Source organism: Aythya fuligula, chromosome 5 (assembly GCF_009819795.1).
Source record: "Aythya fuligula isolate bAytFul2 chromosome 5, bAytFul2.pri, whole genome shotgun sequence".
NCBI lineage: Eukaryota > Metazoa > Chordata > Aves > Anseriformes > Anatidae > Aythya > Aythya fuligula.
Genome location: NC_045563.1, coordinates 36,782,027 through 36,800,337, shown reverse-complemented (window position 1 = coordinate 36,800,337; position 18,311 = coordinate 36,782,027). Strand labels below are relative to the sequence as shown.

Here is an 18,311-nt window from a genome sequence, read left to right as displayed (position 1 = left end):
CCAGTTTCGTTCTGGTGTTAGTTACAACACCTAGTCTCAGTGAGTGGTGCCAGCCTGAAATGGGCCCCCAGACCAGAGATGAACGTGGCACTGAGCTCATGAGGGACAGAAAAGCTGGCTTTGTCACATCCACACAGCCAGGACAGAGCAGGACCCAGCTGGGTCACTGGTGGCTGCTTACAACATCAGAGAGCCCTCGGGAGCTGGTTTGTAGCCAGGCCTTTGCCCAGAAACGCATTTAGCACACTTGGAAATGTGAGCACCATGGGCCTGCTGCAGGGCCTTGCCATGGCCTCCCTGCAGCAAGCACAGCTCCTGCTGGGGACATCCCCAGGAGTCTGCTCCCTGCCCCTCATGTGGCTCTTGGGAACCAGTCCCACCCTCGTACCAAGGCAATGTATTAATAAAGAAGAGGCCCTCTGGGAAACTGGGCTTGTTAAAGGTCTGCCTGCTGAAGCTGTTCTTTATGCCTGACGTGACAATAAAGCTTGATTCAGACATGGGATGTGTATTTCTGGCCTAGTGGCTCAAGAGCTTTCAGTCTTTGGAGCAGGGCCTGGAGCCCAAGGTTGCTTCAGGAATTACTTAGCATTTTTGATCTGTACCAGTTTAATTTCAAGTTCACAGCCTTTTGGAGCCATGCCTGGAATCCAGGACCTTTTTGCCATGCTAATGCCCCAGCTGCTGCTAGAAACCTGTAATTACTTTCCCTCTGGTGCAGGTCATCCTCAGATAGTTCATGCAAGGTATTTCAAAAGAGCCTCACAAGAAGCCATACAGTGTTTTGCCCTCTAATGCCTCCCATCAGCCCCAGAAGAGCCTGTGTAACTTGGTGAAACGAGGCAGTGCCTGGGGAGGAGAGGTCTCTTTGTCACGGCAGAACTGAGCCTGCTTCACCACATTTACTGTGATGCTGCAGCGCGTGGTAAGGTCGGAGGGGACCAGCTGTCAGCAAAGGCAATGCTTTAACATGCGCTGAGCTGTGAGAACTGAGAGGTGTGCAGTGAAGGTGAATCTACCTTTGGACAACAGCTGAGTGGAGGCTTTGCGGATTCCCCTGTGAGCTGTAAGCGTTCAGATGTCACCCACATCCTTTGGATCTGGACTTCTGAACACCCTGCATCATCCACACATCACCCCGCCTGGAACAGTCTGAAGTCATCCACCTTTAAGCCCCGTTTTTAGGATGGGATGCCATACCCTCCTCATATATCTTAATGCACACTTCTCGAAAATCTTGATCAAATGTCTCATTTGAATAATGTGTGCTTCATTACCACAGGGGCTCTTTAGCCTGTAATATACTACACATAACGCTGAAGGTGTTGAGTTAGTGAGACCCTTTCGTGGGTGTGCTGTGCATGGTAATGCTATCATCTGTGACTTCTGGGAAGCCCAGAACCTCCAGACAACATTGTCCCATTAATAAAATGGATTAGACACTCTCAAAGGTTTTTGAGATTGCTCAGAGGAGAAGCTAGAGCTGCTGTAGAAATTTCCTCTGAATTAGGCAGTAATAAAACCCGTCCCAGAGGGTGGTGAGCATGTGTGAGAAGGGTTATTTGGGGGTGCTCCCTCATAGCCTGGAGCCCACACCAGCTGATCTGTTCAATCACATCTTAATTTAACCATAATCCCAGCAAGATAATGAAAGGGAAATAGCATGAAAGGCTCGGTGCCTGCCGTAGCAATGAGTGACCAAGCAGATTCTGAAAGCTGGCAAATCCCTAAAAGGTTTTAAGTGGATCAATATTCTCTGTGCTCTCATTTCTAATTGGGCTTTATTGCAGGGCTCTGATTCATGTAGTTCATTAAACGGCCTCAGATGGAGTTTCTACAACTGAGTTTATACTCCCAGGGCATAGAAGTAAAATAGCAGCAGCGAGCAATTGCCAAGGCCCCCAGAACTCATCTAGAGAAGTAATTGCCAGAGTGCTGAAGTATTAGGCCTCAATGAGACATGGATGTGGCTAAATCACTGTTATTAATTGCATTTTAGTTTACAAAAAAGTTATCTGCCATGTTAACAGTCACTTTAAAAACCACTCAGTGCCATGAAGTGGATAGTTCAACTCATCTGTAGTACCACCTGCATTCTGGGGGAAGTGTTTCCCAGGTCTTCATGAAGCCCCCAAGCAAACAGCTCTTAACCAGTCACTCCGTCAGCCAGAGCCGTGTCGTCTCCTGCAGAGTCTCAGTCTCAGGATAGCCTGTACGAACCACTAAGAGGTGGAGGCAAGGAGGAAGACAGTGTGTATGGCAGCTCCTCATCTACCTTAGGTCTGCATACACACTTTAATCTTCCCTGTAAAACATCTGTGAAAAAAAATAGTTAAGTTAAAAAAAAAAAAAAATGGTTTTGTGTCCAGCTAGTCCCTTAGCCTGTTTCTGTCAGTGACCAAAACCAAGTGTCTAGGGGAAAAAATAGGAATAGGGCAATTGAATGGTGCTAGTCTGCCAAAACATTCTCAGGGCCCTTAATAACTCCTGCGTTATTGACAGCCTGAGCCAGGGAGAGCATCCTTGAATTTAACAACCACTAATGGATTTCTCTTTACTGGGCTTGTCTAAGTAAACAGGAAGAAGGGTGTATTTCAATCCTCATGGGATCTTCTGCTTTAATTAGCAATAGTTATTCCTAGTTATGGTGAGTCAGTGTTTGGTGGAAACTAGGGCAGGAGATATCAGATCAGTCAATACACATGTGAGTGAAGGAAATGGGGGAAACTGTGCGAAGCTGGTGAAGCTGTTGTTGGGCTGGGACCTGGATTTTATTTTTACATTACTCCAGTAGCTGGAAGAGAGCTTGGACAAGTCACAAAGGCAGATTATTTTCAGTCTGAATTATATGTCAGGTACCTTTGAGGCTGGACCTTCATTCTCTCTGCAAATAGATTTAAGTAACATCTAACTTCCAGTGACAGCACGCCTAGAGGTAGTCATGAATTTTGTACAGTTTAAATGGAGACCTTGGAGTTGTGGAGCTTAACATGTTTTACTTGAGGTCTATTGTGTGTGTGTTGGGGGGTGTCTTAAAATAAAATTTCTACTGGCTGCTGTTCCACCCCAGGAGAAATGTAGGGCACCAAATGAGTAGCCTGAGCTTGGGGGGAATGCGGTCTGAAGAATAAGATAGACAGAAGCCACCACGCTGAGCAGGTGCCCAGGTTATGCAATGTGCTAACGAGATGATTGGCTCATTAATTAAAAGATGGAGGGAGGTGCTTCTTTTCCTGGGGACTTGCAAATGGGAAATACTTCCTGGAGCTGTGGCTGACCTGATTTGGGTGCCTTTCTCCCAAGGCACAACAACACAATTTTGGGATTAACACAGTCCCTGTTTTACTCATTTCAGAGAGACCTCGAGTCCTCTGTAAACGTCCTGGTGAGTGTCCTAATTAAGGCTAATTACTTGGTTATCCTTGCATGGCTCTTTCTAGCTGAAGTTTCATTTTGTATAAATAACAACTGTTTGGAGATCACAGGGTGAAGAGATATCCAGAACGATAAAAGTGTTGCAAACGTTAAAACAACATATGCGTTGTTTAGAGGCATTAAATGATTCATTCTTGGTTAAGATTAGGGAGATATCATTAACACACTATGAAAGATTGGTAAACTTCATTCAGAATGGTAGGTGCCCAGAATGGAAACTACCCATCACAAAGTGTTCATTTAGCAACACTGGAATGGGGAACGGTTATTTTTCATGGGAGATGAGGGGAGAAGTACCTGGAGAAAGAATATAAAATGTTGTTACTGGCACACAGTCAATAGAAATTGACCATAAACTCACCTAGGTCAGAATCTAGAAGGTTCTGGAGCTGCAAAGATTCCTGTTCTAGAGTTGGAATGAGCTGCAGAAGGTGTTCTGGAGTAGCCTCACTAGTTGGCAGGGAAAGCTGCATTAATTCAGCATGGGCTAAACTTCTGGAGATGTTTGGGATGGAATGGAAACAATTCTGGTTTGAGAAATGCACTCCTTCAAAGAGAAGGATTGGATGATCGACTCTGCTTGCTGCAGGCTGCTGATGTCTTGGTGGTTTTGCTGCATTCCATTGTTACGGGGGAATAGGTGTAGGAGATAAGAACCCCCTCAGAAATCATGTTAATACTTTTTTTCATTTTATTTTAAAATAATTGTTTCTTCTGCTCAGAACCTGGAAGTAGCCATAGTGAAAAGCAAAACACGGCACAAGGCTTGTTTCTAGTCCTAGTGGGGTTGACTTCTTCCCCAGCACGTACCTCACCGGGTACTGTGTTAGGATGCCTTTGCTTCCCCTTGAGGTTGGCAGGGAGTGTTGAGCTTTTCCTATCAAAACATTACGGATTTTTTATGCCTTTTATATAGAAATATTTACGTTTGTTGACAGCTGGAAAAGCATATGGGTGGGTGTTTGGGGGGGCAGAGGTGTGTCTGGGTGGAAGGTCTGATGGCCTCCCAGGACTACACCCATGTAATAAGGGATTTTACTCTGTGTCATGTGTGAACCTTCATTCCTGCACAGAAAATATTGAAACAAGATCAAATCTAACCTGTCCATACCCTTCTTAGTAGTTAAGATAACTACTACCCAGCAAGTACATACAGTACCTGCTGTAGCCCAGTGAATGTGTCATACAAACCCATTTAGGAGTACTCGATATGCTGCCATTTGCAGCAATGTCCTAGGAAGGCTGGGGAACACTGAGTTCAGATGCTTCTGTGAAATCAGCCACAGTAGGGATTCAAAACTCTTATTTCCCACTTCTTGAGATGGGATGTCCCAGTAATGAGTCCCATAGAGCGACAGATAGCTTAGGATGGAAGGAGGCTCCCCAAGTCCTCTATTCACGTCCTGCTTAGAGCAGGTCCAACCAGACCAGGTTGCCTGGGGCCATGTCAAGTTGTGTCTTGAATATCTCCAAGCACGGCTGCTCCCCAGGCTCCCTGTGCACCAGGCGTGTGTTGGAGTGTGCAAAATCCCATCCCCCAGGCAACCAACAAGGCAGCAGCTTAAACTCAGGAGCCTGCTTCCCACAGTCAGTGGAGTGATGGAGACACCGAACAGGAGTTAGACGCTAGGTTGAAGCACTGATGCGTTAGAGATCGGGGCCATGCAAGTATCTCTTTAGCCAGTAGCTAAGCCCAGAAACGCAGACCTTAAGCACGCAGGCTCATTTTCCTCCTGGTCTCATTGACTTACGTGGCACAAGCAGAAGGCATGCAGCAGCTACGTGCAGTGACAGGAGCTGTGTGCGTGTCACTGACTGCTGATGCTAAGACAGCAGTGCAAAGTAACGGTTTATTTGGAAAGACTAAGAAGTTCAATGCTGCAGGGGTTGTAGGAGACAATTGACTGTTCTGTGTACAAAAATATTAGCAAAATTCCTGCCAATGCTTCACAAGCAGTGGCATTGACTGGGGATTTGCGGCACGCAAGTTTCGCTTGTGTGTCATTTGCAAGCTAAGCACAAAGAGTAGAAAGAAAAGCTATAGATTGGAGCTGAGCCTGAAACTCATGCAGATAAACTGTTCGTACAGATCCATAGCTCAGATTGCAGTAATGAGAAAACATCGCTAGGATCCAGTGTTTCTTTGCGACAAATCCAATCGGGGCTTGCTTTAACTTGGACGATTTTCAGATGAAGTGAAGACGAAACCTTTATTCATGGGTCAGAACAGAGAACTGTCTTGTACTGTGCAAAATCAAACCTCTCCATTCAGTGCATTTCAGTGGCAATTCATTCCCCTGCTACTTCAGTGAATGGCACATTATATTCAGCCAGCACTCAGTAGCCTTCTAACAGACAACACTCGGTGTAGGAAGAACTCAGAGGACTGGCTAATATAGCAGAGCTTTAAAATAGTTCTCTATTTTAAACAGATTTACAGTTTTGATATGTAACTTCTGCTAGCTCAGGGTAAAACTGAGACAAATCTGAAGCAAATGGTTCCAAGCGTCAGGCACAAGCAGTCAGATACTTGGTGATGCTGACACTCCTGAGCTCAGTTACTAGCCTCAGCCACAACCTGCCTCGTGGTGGGGCTGCTAAATGAAGCTCCCTGACCCCTCAAATACTTTCCTTCCCTCCTCCCACAACAAACTTACATTAATGGTAAGACGTTGGATGTATTTAATACTCTCCAGAGTCAACAAAGAGACAATACTAGGTTCCAGCAGACCATTATTTTTCACAGGGGTTGGAAAGCAAGAGCTTGAAATTACTTTATACTTGTAATCCAGTGACTGTTGACTTTCACTGTTTATTATCTTTCTTGATGGACTGTGTAAGTGAATTTCTTCCAACAAAGCTCTCTTTAAATACAATCACAAAATCAATACACTTTGCAATTCAGTGGGAATGGCAAATGTTTCTATTTATGTACTCTAAAGAAGAGTAACTGGAGCATTCCCTTCTTCCCTCTGAAGGTAACTCCTCTTAAGAAGTTTCCATGTGTTTTCAGTGCATCATGAACTAGTGATGCATTGAGTCTTCAGAATTCTGAAAGGTGGCTGCAGAGCGGGATTCTTGTAAGAGAGCGATCCTGTTAATGTTGTGATGTGAAATGTAACCCCACTTGGATTAAAATTCTGATTACATCAGACCTAGGTCCTTGAACTGGCTGCGAAGTTTTGGTCCAAAACACACAATATAATCGTGTCAGGCATCCTCTCCCTCCATCCCAGTCCATCACAAACTGACAGGAATGTGCAATGGCAGATAAACTGGTCCTTTATGTATACAGCAGTTTAGCTACTGTTTTCTGAAACAGCATTTACTTGCTTGATCTTGCTGTCAAAGCACAAATGAGATTAAGTAACCAACTGCTTTGCTTATGGCTGCTGAGTGGCAGGCCCTGTTCTGCCTTTCTCCCGTGACTCCCAGTGTCTCTCCACTACCAGCTGTATTACCTACAAGTGTAGAAACTACAGCGTGGAGCAGCGTAATGCCCTTACAATAGCAGTGAACTGTTAGATCAACTCAGTCATCTCATGGAACTTCACCTTATTTGCTTGGTGAACAGGCATGCCGTGAAATGAGCTGTACCGCTCTGGTTTTGCCACACCTGGGATCAGTAGCAGGCAGTTCAGGGTCTGCATGAGGACTAACGATTAGATGAGATGTAGAATGCTTCATGGCTCCATAAGCCAAACTGAAGTCAGGCAAGCAACTCAGATGCTTCATGCTCCTGGCAAGGGATGAGGGCTCATCTATTCCACTGAAGCGAGGCTAGGCTTGCTTGATGGACTTTTTTTTAAAAAAAAAAAAAAAAAAATCAAGTATTTGGAAATACTCTCTCTCTGAACTCCATTCCTTTTCCAATTCTTAGAAGACTGTACTGTTCCCCTGCAGAAACAGTCAGTATGATTTACCTTTATCATTTACTCCCACACTGTAGCTGCTATGATCAACGCTGCCACGTATGCATGTCCTTCATGCAGGAAGCATCAGGCTGCCACAGGGCAAAACGTGCATAGGATGATGGGTTCTGTTCAGACATACCTTCTGTAATCATGTAGCTTAGTTACGGGTTACTAGCCAAACACTGCTAACAAACCTTAATTGTAAAGTAGCTGAACTCAGGCAAATAAACGTTTGATATTGGTTAGTGGAACTGCTGTCTTATGCCTTCATGGACAGGTGCAACTGGAGAAGGTCCTAAGAACACTGCTATCGCCCCTTAATGGAAAGGAGCTAGTAAAGAAACACCACGAGACTCCTCGTGTCTCTGGATCTGGAAGCAGTCACTTGCTCTAGGCCCAATCCTCCTGTAGTTGTGGCTTTGACCATAGGGACCACTCTGATACTTCAAGCTTGGCTAAGGGAGCATTAGAGCACTGTCAGTGACCCATCTTCTGGGTACAGTCTGGCATTTCTTTCACCTGTTTTAGACACATGCTGTAAGGTTTGGGCAGAGTTAGATGATAAAAATGAGAGCTTGAAGGGGCGCAAAGCTTTAACAAAATACACGACTTGGATTTTTTTCTGCCAAGCAGCAAATTGAGAAGTAATTTTTCACCTGGCCTCCTACAGCAGACTACATTACTAGAGTGCCAATAGAATGCCTACTGGCATATTCTATGTTTCCAAATGCTCACAACCCTCTTCTTTACTATATTTCTGAAAGCAAGTTAGATGGATTTCAGATTAGTTTCATATTCGCCTTTCTCATCAGTTACAGGTCAGGCAGATGCTGCAGCATCTCTTCTTTCCTTCAAGTGTTTTTGCACTCAGCTGCCCAGTTAAGCAATTGCTCTGTTGTCTCATGAATAGTTAATCAAGTAAAAGGCGAACCCAAGGCAATGTGGAGAATGGCAACTCGGAAACTACACACTAGGGAATTTTAACCAGTAGCTTATTTCAGGAGGAAAGAAAAAGCAGCCTCCCCCCAAAAAAAACAAATCAAAAAGACAGCTATAGTTAGGTGCTGAGGGGAAAATAGATGTTTAAGTCCCTTCTCTTAAAGCGGTCTACCGACCCTATCTTTTCTATCAGCAGAAGGCTGAGTCTGGCTCCACAGGTATAAAAGGAACTTTACTTACATTTTCCAGTTCTGCTAAACTTCAATTACTGAGATAACCAGAAGTGCAAAAATGTTCTTGTGAATTAACCTCAAGAAGTTAAAGCTTGTTTGCCTTCTATGTTCTAAGAAACCCCATACTTTCATAAAGTCCCCTTCATAAAGGAGAAACTTAGTGCTACCTGCTTTAAAGTACCATCTTCCCAGTTTCTGCTCTGACATGAGAACCTCTGTACTTGTTAACCAGCCTTAGTTTGTGCTGTTACATCACAGTCAAAAACTTTTTTTTTTTAAATCAGACTAAACTTCAGGTTATCTTTGAAGGAAGAGAGATGTTATGTTCCAAGCCCCAGACTGCTATAGATTCTGCACAATCCTTGTACTTTTCAAAATCAGGAAAGTGCCCACATGCCTTTTTTTTTTTTTTTCCTTTAAGTAAAACCATGCTCACAAAATGATAAAAAATACTTGATCAGTCATTTCTAGTGTGCAGAAAGCGAGAAGGGATTTTTGACTTCACTTAAAGATGGCAGTATTGCATCCTGCTTAGCACCTTAGAGGAATATGCACTAGATTGGTTCACTGTGAGAATAGTGGAGTTTTAACGAAGTATTTACCAGTAATAAAACCCAAATATTTCCAAATATAGGAAAGAACGTGCTATTTTAGTACTTCCTAAATAGGAGGATAAACTATACAAGATGCTTGAATAACACTGCTTATATTAATTTGAATGTCACTATATGGGGCAACAGTTAGCGAATTATTTTTGTTTTAAGCTGCATTTGGATATAAAAGCAAGCTTCCACGCAGAAATACTTCCAGATATAAGTAATCATGTGTTGATACACTTCAACCTGCCCTGCTTTGAAAAATCTGTTTTGAGGTTAGCAGACTGAATCGATTCCTTATTGCTACAATCATAGAACTAGTAGCTTTACTCTCCAATTTGTACTCATGTTGGAGAAAGTTTTAACATTCCCCTTGGATATGTCTAAGAATTTTTCTCTCTCCTGTAATTTGATTCCAAGTCTTCAGCAGCACTTACTTATCACTTAAGTGAAGCTATTTTCATTAAAGCTTTACTATACACAGTCCATTTAAACTCATGTTCTTTTAAGCCAATGCATTTGCTGTAAAGTCTATTGGAAAATATTAATGTGTTTCAGGAAGTTAAGCACACTGGAGACATTCTTCCATTAACCCTAGCACTACTCCTGGTTGGGCATACCTGGAGAGTCTGATTCCGATCTGTACCCACAGTGGACGGACTCTGGGTTAACACAAAGGCAAAAAGTACCAGTCTAAGTATAGCCTTGCTCTTCTACCTGCTGTTATTTGGTCCAATATATCCTCCAGCACTATTTTTTTCAGTATAGCAAGATTATAAACACTGCAGCATCTGTTTTAGGCAGGGGGGAGGGTATTGTTCTACAGAACGTGCAAGAAGATAGGTCCTTATCCTTTGTAAAGCGGGAACACGGTTTGGGCAAGATTCATGTCAGAATAATTCACTTTGCCCATTCCTTTCTCAGGGGAAGCTTGGAAGTAGAATTATTCATGGGGTCTGTGATGCGATACATCAGCCTGCTCTTAGCCATCATCTGTCCTAGCAAGCAGGCACACTTACCTGAATATAAATGCCTTCTAAGAAAGATCAAGTTTAGAGTGCAAGAACAAGAGGGTTGCTATGCTTCCCAAAGTTGCCCAGGAAAGACAGCCAAATATAGGCCAGAGAAGTTAATTTTGGAAGGTCAGAATCTGAGCCACCCTGCAAGTAACCGTGGTGTTCAGTCCATACATGCTTTCAAACCCCATTCTTCAGCAAATGGACAAGAAAGATTTAGTTCATTGTTTAGCATGAAAAAACACACAATTCAGCACTCAAATTTAACTAAAGGGTAGTTTTTTTATTCCCCATTAAGACCGCCTCAAGGACAAAACTAAATGTTGGAAACCCCACGGAAGGGCACATACAGTGGATGTGGTGAAGTACAATGTGAACAGCCCCAGGGGTTCAAATAAGGTAAGACCATTAGCTAACCAGTGGGAAAAAAAAAATTAAAACTCTGCTGAAGATGTTGCAGTTTCTTCCCCATTTACACTGAAAAAAAAGTCAATCCAACAAAATCCTTGCATCTCTAACAATACATTCAGTCCCGACTAAAGAGTTTAACAAGATGGCAACAGGATGACTATAATACAAAACTTTCACTACTACACTCTGTACACACCTGTTGTCCAAGCCCTCCCCCAGCCCCACGTAAGGATGGTGTCCCCATTATTTGCTTGCTTGCTGGGCCTGCCTGCGGAGGAGGACATAGATCTTCTCCTTTATCCAGTCTTTATTGTACGGCTGGTATGTCTGAGTGTCAGCACGGTAACTAGAAAAAAGAAAAGGACTCATGTAATATTGGTCTGTCCCACGGAACGCTTACTACAAAGACTTCACAAACAATTAAGTGTCCTCTAGTGTACGAGGCAGAAAGTTGTATACAGAACATCAGTAATATCAAAAGTGAATGGAAATTGCCATTTAGAAGTTCTGTTTCCTAAAAAAAAAAAAAAAAACCCTTACAAGTTACCCAGCAGATCAGTAAGAAGCTGAAACAACTAGGAACTCCAAAGACTAAGAGACTGCACTTTGCATTTAAATTCATGAAGGTAATTACTTATGGGAGAAAGAAAACAGCACCTCGGTATTCTGGAGCTCAGAATTAAGAAGAATAGTTCCACCAGGAAACCATACTTAATTTGTCTTAATGAGCCAAACACTCAGTTTAACTTCAAGCAAGTGTTCGTGTAATTTCTCAAGTGTACCACTTCTGCCTGGATTTTTTTTTTTTAAATAGAATGAATAAAAGCACAATTTTCCAGGAGTAAAGGCAGGCTAATAGATGGATGACAAATGATTCTTGCCAGCTAGCAGCAAGGAAAAGCTTGCATCTATTAACCAAGGACACTTCATAATAAGCAAACTGAAAACAAGAACCTACAGGTTAATTTTCTTTACTACTCAGGGACAGGTGATAGAAGTAGACCATTAGCAAGATTTCTTGTCAGGGCTAAAGAACTTGGTTACTCAAGACACTGCTGAACTGCAACAGAATTAGACCGAAAAATAGAAGCAAAGCATATAAAGCTAACTGAATATTCATGCTGTCCTTTTCCCCTTTAGTCCTTAAAGGTAAAAATTTTTCTTTTTTTTTGGATGAAGATGGTATTTTCAGTGAATGTCCCAGCCAGTCCCTCAATTTCCTATCAGGTAAGAACAGTAAGGAGGTCACTGATAAGCAGCTGAGTATAAATCCAGTTGTTTAACTCAATCCAGAACAATTTGCAGTTCTTTCTCTAAAAAACAGAACTCTGAACATACTGTTTTTAAAGAAACCTTATTTAAAACCTAGCATGAATAATTCAAAGCCATAGAAAGAGTTTTATTCTATACTAACATATTAATGATTTCATTACAGTATAAGAAATGTTAGTTTTGGGAATTGTTTGATTTATAACCCTCCCTTCCTCCTTATCCATTCATAATGCTACACTGCAAGACCAGATAGCAAGTACTTTACAAATCTCCACGAGCACAAGTCATATCGGGTATGTTATGTGCTACGTGTGCCATCTGGTGGAAAACTCTAAGCTGAAGTAGCATGACGCTAAGTTTACAAGCCTTATTAAAGAATACGAAAGACTGTACTAGAAATCAGTCGCTACTTCTTAAAACAAATAGTCGTCAGTCTGTTAAATATGCTAAAACAAAGCTTGGCTTTCAAACCACGTCAGCCTAGTATGATGACACCAGGAGACCTGACATGGCAGAACAAGGTAACTGCAGAAATTGTAATAGTACTTTATTTATTCCACTGAAATCTTTGGTGAATGGCATTTGTCTAAGTCACTATCAGTAACAAAATCTGTTTCTGTATGTATATCTAGATGCAAAGAAAAGCAATCCAATGTGTTTTGTTTTTTAAAACTTTATTAACTGGCAAGGATTGCTTACTGTACAGCTGCACGGTACTTGCATTGGGATTTAAGACTGAGCGGTGCAGCTGCAGGAATGTCCATGCTAGATGCTCACTGGCTTAAAAAGAGATCCTAGAATTTTGAATTAAGCAAAATGAAGTGGTTTTGGTTATCTGAATGTGCGATTTGTATCCATATTCCTACATAATTTCTATGAAATTCAATGCCACCGTCACCTCAAACCATTACTCTGAAAGGTGTGGTACGGAAATCAGCCAGGATCTAACTGGTTGGGTCACAATGTTAGCTACATTCTAAATACTGAAATTTAACACTTGATTTCACAGTCCAGTCAGAGTGGAAACCACACAAGACCACCTTTGCTTCCTCACAACTTTAACACACAGATGAGAACCAGAGATGATATATTCACAAGGGCACTCAAACCACTAGCTAGGGGGCTCAACAGGATTAATAGGTTCCTCAGTCACTTAATTAGGATTTACAGAAGCTTCCATCTTGCTGTGTCTTAATCAAAGTAAATAGTTGCAAGTGACTTCTATAGACTACCACTATACTGATGTTAAATCCTACAGCTGAATACAATTCATTAATCATTCTGCCTCCTTAAGAATCAGACCAACTGCATAAAGGCAGATCCAGTCCCAAATCAAAGAATCACAGAATTTCACAGAATTTTCTAGGTTGGAAGAGACCTCAAGATCATCGAGTCCAATCTCTGACCTAACGCTAACAGTCCCCACTAAACCATTTCCCTAAGCTCTACATCTAAACGTCTTTTGAAGACTTCCAGGGATGGTGACTCCACCACTTCCCTGGGCAGCCTGTTCCAATGCCTCACAACCCTTTCAGTGAAAAAGTTCTTCCTAAGATCTAACCTAAAACTCCCCTGGCTCAACTTAAGCCCATTCCCCCTCGTCCTGTCACCAGGCACGTGGGAGAACAGACCAACCCCCACCTCGCTACAGCCTCCCTTGAGGTACCCATAGAGAGCGAGATTAAACAGACTAGCCAGACTAAAATATGTAGAAGTTTATACAGAAGAGTTTTGTGAGTCACTGACACAGATTTATACAACTGAACTTACACAAGACAGCTGAGGTCTGCCAAGTCATCAATGAAGTCAAACAACTGGCTGATATCATATGTAATGGATGGACTGTTGGGATTCATTCTCTTCAGATGCTCTTCATACATTTTACAGACTCCTACAGAGGGGGGAAAAAAACAGATGAATAATGCAATAATGTCAGCACTGGAGAAAAGAAGAAAAAAAAATCTGTATTTGCTGTACTTTTTTTCAGATATTGAACCAGATGCCAAGAAAGTTTAGATGTGAGTACCATGAAAACAGATATGAACTTACTCAGATTTTCTGTTGTTGAAATGCTTTTGTTTTAGCTGTTTGCATTGAACACAATGCTATAGAACTAGGTAAGATGCATGATGAGCATCATCATCTAAAGGGAAAAAAAATTAGTTCTGTTGTGGATATAATGTTCTATGGAGTAAGTTCCAAATGAAATATGGAACTCTAATAACTTTTAAACAGCAATTGCAACATGTATTTCTACTATACAAGCACCTGAGAAAGAAGGAGTTCTGTTAAATACAGCTGGTCAAGTCTCAGAAGAGGTCATTCTTGATGAAATAGTCAAACACAGTGACTGAGGTAAGAGTGACAGAGCAAGTCTGTACATTTACATAAGTTTTACTTAAGCTAGCCCATAAATAAGTCAGATACATTTGAAAAGAATGTAATATTAAAACGAGCATGGGGGTTTTACATTATCTCTCCTGTGCTTTTGTTTGTCTTGCAAAGCTTCCTGGAATTAGATTTTAATGCTAAGAGAACTTTTACATTTAAATTATACAGCTGTAGTATTTCAATCTTTTCTCCAACTCACTGCATCTCTTAAAGTCACACAGAACTTTTTTTTTTTTCTGGCACAGAAGCCACCAGGTTGCAAACTACATTTCAACTAAAAAAATGCTTTTATTTTATATATTATTTCCAGTAGCAATCTTTCCTTTACATGGTTAGCACCAAAATTTGTGAGAAGGTTGGAATCTGATTGTGCAGTGAAATATGTTCAGCCTGGTCTGTTGCACAGCACCACCACAAATATTGCCTGCTTCCATGAATTGAATGAACATGGTTCAATCTAGTTAAGCCAGAAGGAGACATTTAATGTCACAAGGAAGTTTTAGAAACAAGGATAATAGTTTGCTAAAGCACTAGTAAATTAAAAACATAAGACCCTTTTTAACTTTTTTTTTTTTTGGTGAATTATCTTGGGAATACATGAACAGCAGCTTACTCTTACCAAGGAAGTATGAGAATATGTCAAAACCAGGATTTTAACAGTAGTTTTAAACTACAATGATTGCACCCACCTTCCATGCACTCATTCACCGATTCATAATCAGCATATGTTCTGCCTTCTGGCCTCTTGGTAGGCTGAACAAGTAGAATTGTGTGAGACTGAAAAACAAAACAAGATTTTTTCAAAACCTTTTTTTTTTTTTTAATTAAAGTTACTGATCTGAATGAAAAATAAGCTGTAATTTTGTTTTTGGCCACCCAATCATTACACAAACTGGGAAGCATACCACAGCTGTTCCCAGTGTTACTTTGTGATGCTTCCACACATCTTTGGCATGTAAAGGTTAATTATGAGGAGTAAGATAGCACGGTCTTCTCAGAACTAACCAGGCTAAGTAACTTGCAAAATTAGTACAGCTTTAAACATGGAATTACCAATCAAGTTCACAGACGTTTTCCAAATAATACTTTTCATATAAGCTGTGTTACTTTTTGTTTTCAATCAGTTCTATCAATTCTCATAAACTTTTAAAAATACGTAATGTAAAATCATCAGTAAAGCAGCTATTGTGTTGAAGAAATCAAACATGGAAATTGTAGTTTCTACTTAAACAGAAAAGCAAGGTGATGCAGTCAACATCTAGAAGCTATCCCATTGTACATTTACTTATTTTATTCCAAGGGCAAGCTGTTAGTATGAATTAAGTACCCCAGCTAGAAAACAAAAATGGGGTCCAAGTTAGCATCGCTGTCAGTCTCACCTTGAAGATCTAAACACAAACAGCTATTTAGAGTTATTCAGCTTCAAGATAACACACATTCTTTAACAAATCCGCACTTGGTACTCAAGATTATTTCCTGCAAATCAGATGTGCTGATTTTTTTTTTTTTTTTAACACTTCAGCAAGTCTACTGAAAGGGTAATTATGGCACAGATAACTGTTCCAAATGTCAGCCTGTAAACTCGCTCTTCTGCAGGGAAGGCTTTGATGATTGTACAGTCTGTGGCTTGCATTATTTCTGTAATATTTTTCACTTGGATGCAGCAAATAATTTAAACAAACAAGATTTTAAGTGTATACAGCCTGTGACCTAATTAACAGGTTACACATCATAGGAAGTTTGCAAGCACACCAGAAAACAGCATTGCCCGTGCTGCTAATTTAATCCAGCACTTTCAATGCTAATATATGAAGTGAGTACTCAACTTCTAAAATTCATGCAGGGAACTGCAGAGTAAGACACACTGGAAACAAATACTGAAGTGTATTATCATGCTACAATGAAAATCATATGAAGGAGACCAGCCTGCTAAGGCTGCTTCCCTGCACACCGGAGGACACTAGATGCAAACAAGATGCCTCCAGGGCTGCTGGTACCCAGCTGCTCCTAAGGGCACTGCACTGCCCCAGGCACGCCTTACCAGGGAGTCAAAGGACTGCCAAATCCATTCACAACTACTTCCAGCAGTGTCCTTTTTATTTGCTTATACCAGGCTCACTTCCAGGACTTGGAACTCTGATCTCCCAGGAGCATCTGAGCAAGAACCCCTTATTAATAAAAAATGGGGTCTGTCAGTTCAGTGTGTTTGATAAAATCTTGTGTGTTCTAGCAGCAGAATGCCCTGCAAACTGCAATTGTGGTCGTTGTACTTTCAAACTCAACTGTAATATTAGAAGAAAAAGTTGGGTTTATTTGACAAAACCTAAAAGTATAGATATCTCAATACTCAGACTACAGAAAAAGTATCAGTGAGCCAGACACATAAGCCAGTTCTTTCAGAACTTCAAGTTAGAATTTATTTGAACTTCTGACTTGAAACCATTTTTCCCTTCGCAACTTTTTCAGTATCCTTATCAGCCTGGAGATTATTAATTGCCTTGTACAAAAAAATGGAATAATTCAGCTTTTTTAAAAGCAACACCAATAGATCATGAGTCTCTAAGAATAATTACTACAATAACATCAAAAAAGTCTAAATTATTGCTAGTATTTCTTTTGATCCTGTTACTGCCAACTAAATTTCTCCTTTTAACAAGTACTAACGTCTCAGCTTCTACTAAAAGCTCTGAAGTAAAGCAAAGAATAAAAGAATCAATTCTTTCATGTTTATATTGTACAAAATGGCTTTTAAGATCTTTGTCCACCTTAACTGGTCTACCAAAATTACTGCCACTGGGATCACCTCTATTGCAGGATTAATGCATTACATCTGAAGAGTTTCTTTAGGAACTTCCCATTATTTTACCTTAAGGCAAATAAATAAATAAATAAATAAATAAATAAATAAATAAATAAATCCCAATTTAGCTTGATTTGCTAAAATCGTTCCTCCTCTCCCACCAGAGATGCAACAAGTTCATAAACCTGAGAGGTTTCTTCCAAGTTTTACCTGCCCCGCTGAATATGTGCCTAGGTGACGTGGGACAAAAATCAGTGTAAATAAAATGTTTGTTTTTTTCTGAGTATAAATCTCATTGTAAGGAAAAAGAAAACCAAAACAGGGGAAGATAGTGAAGATGTCATGCCTTAGGCGCAGGTAATGTGGAAAAGCCCTGTACAGACTCTTTATCGTGTTGCACTGTTGTGTGTTTTTGTGTTTTCTTTTGGAGGGCAGTTGCACTGGCTGTCGTTAAGGTTTATATCCCTCCAATTTCCAACTCCCAGAGCGCCCTTGAGAAACCTCCCCAAGTCCAAGATTGCAGACGTAGCCGCGCAGAAACAGTCGAGGCAGCGCTGGCAGCCCCAGGAGCAGGACCCGGGCAGCACCTGCCTGAAGAGGCTTTTTCCAGCTGTGAGGCTTAGCTGAGCCCCAAACGTGGGGACGAAAAGAGGGGAGAGAGGCGGAGGCATTGTGAGGGCAAGGCGCCTGGCCAGGCGAGGCAGCGCACCGCATACTCGGGGCCCTCCAGCCCCCCGTGCAAGGCAAGAGGAGCGATTTCGATGACTTTTTCCCCTTTTCAGGGTGCAAAGCTCCCGCCCGGCCCGGCCCGCGGCCGCCAGCCCCGCGGCACCCCTCAGGGAGGCGACCCCCGGGCCAGGCCCCGGCCCCCGCTCGCGGCCTCCCCCCGCCACGTGCAGCCGGGACGGGCCCCCCCCGGGCCTTACCGTGTCCCCCGACCTCCCCCCGGTCCCTCCCGGTCCCCCCCGGTGCCGGTGCGGCCTCACCGAGCCCCCCTCGCCCCCCCCGGAGCCCCCCGCTCACCATCGCGGCTCCCGCTCCTCAGCTCCGCCACCGCCAGGCGCCCGCCGATCCCCCACAACCCCCCGCGGCCGCACCAGCGAGAGGGAGCTAGAGCGCCCCCCCGCGCACGCGCGCCCTCTGAAGCTGAAGCGCTGAGGGCGCCGCGCGGGACGCGCTGGAGGGAAAGGGGGGCGAAGCGGGTTGCGCCGCCATCTTTGATGAGGGAGCCGCGCTTTCCCGCCTCCCAGCGGCGGGCGGCCGCCATCTTGGAGCCGGGAAGGCCCGGAAGGGGAAGCGGCGCG

The 18,311-nt window shown here is 42.5% G+C and overlaps 1 protein-coding gene across 1 annotated transcript; it reads right to left on the bottom strand.

Annotated features, from left to right (window-relative positions):
* Positions 1–10,390: 10,390 nt before the first annotated feature.
* On the bottom strand, positions 10,391–18,094 carry ERH (ERH mRNA splicing and mitosis factor). The gene is made up of 4 exons (XM_032188419.1): positions 18,031–18,094; positions 14,897–14,984; positions 13,587–13,707; positions 10,391–10,890 (listed from the first exon to the last, which is right to left on the bottom strand). The coding sequence occupies exons 1-4, from the start codon at positions 18,031–18,033 to the stop codon at positions 10,788–10,790; spliced, it is 315 nt and encodes a 104-aa protein (XP_032044310.1). The 5' UTR covers positions 18,034–18,094; the 3' UTR covers positions 10,391–10,787.
* Positions 18,095–18,311: the final 217 nt, after the last annotated feature.

Bases quoted from the DNA above. Each gene is read 5' to 3' on its own strand.
- ERH (XM_032188419.1), bottom strand. The intron at 13,708-14,896 runs GTGGGTGCAATC...CCCCCTCTGTAG, and splicing joins GGTGAATGAGTGCATGGAAG to GAGTCTGTAAAATGTATGAA. The intron at 10,891-13,586 runs GTAAGTTCAGTT...TCTTTTTTCTAG, and splicing joins GCAGACCTCAGCTGTCTTGT to TTACCGTGCTGACACTCAGA.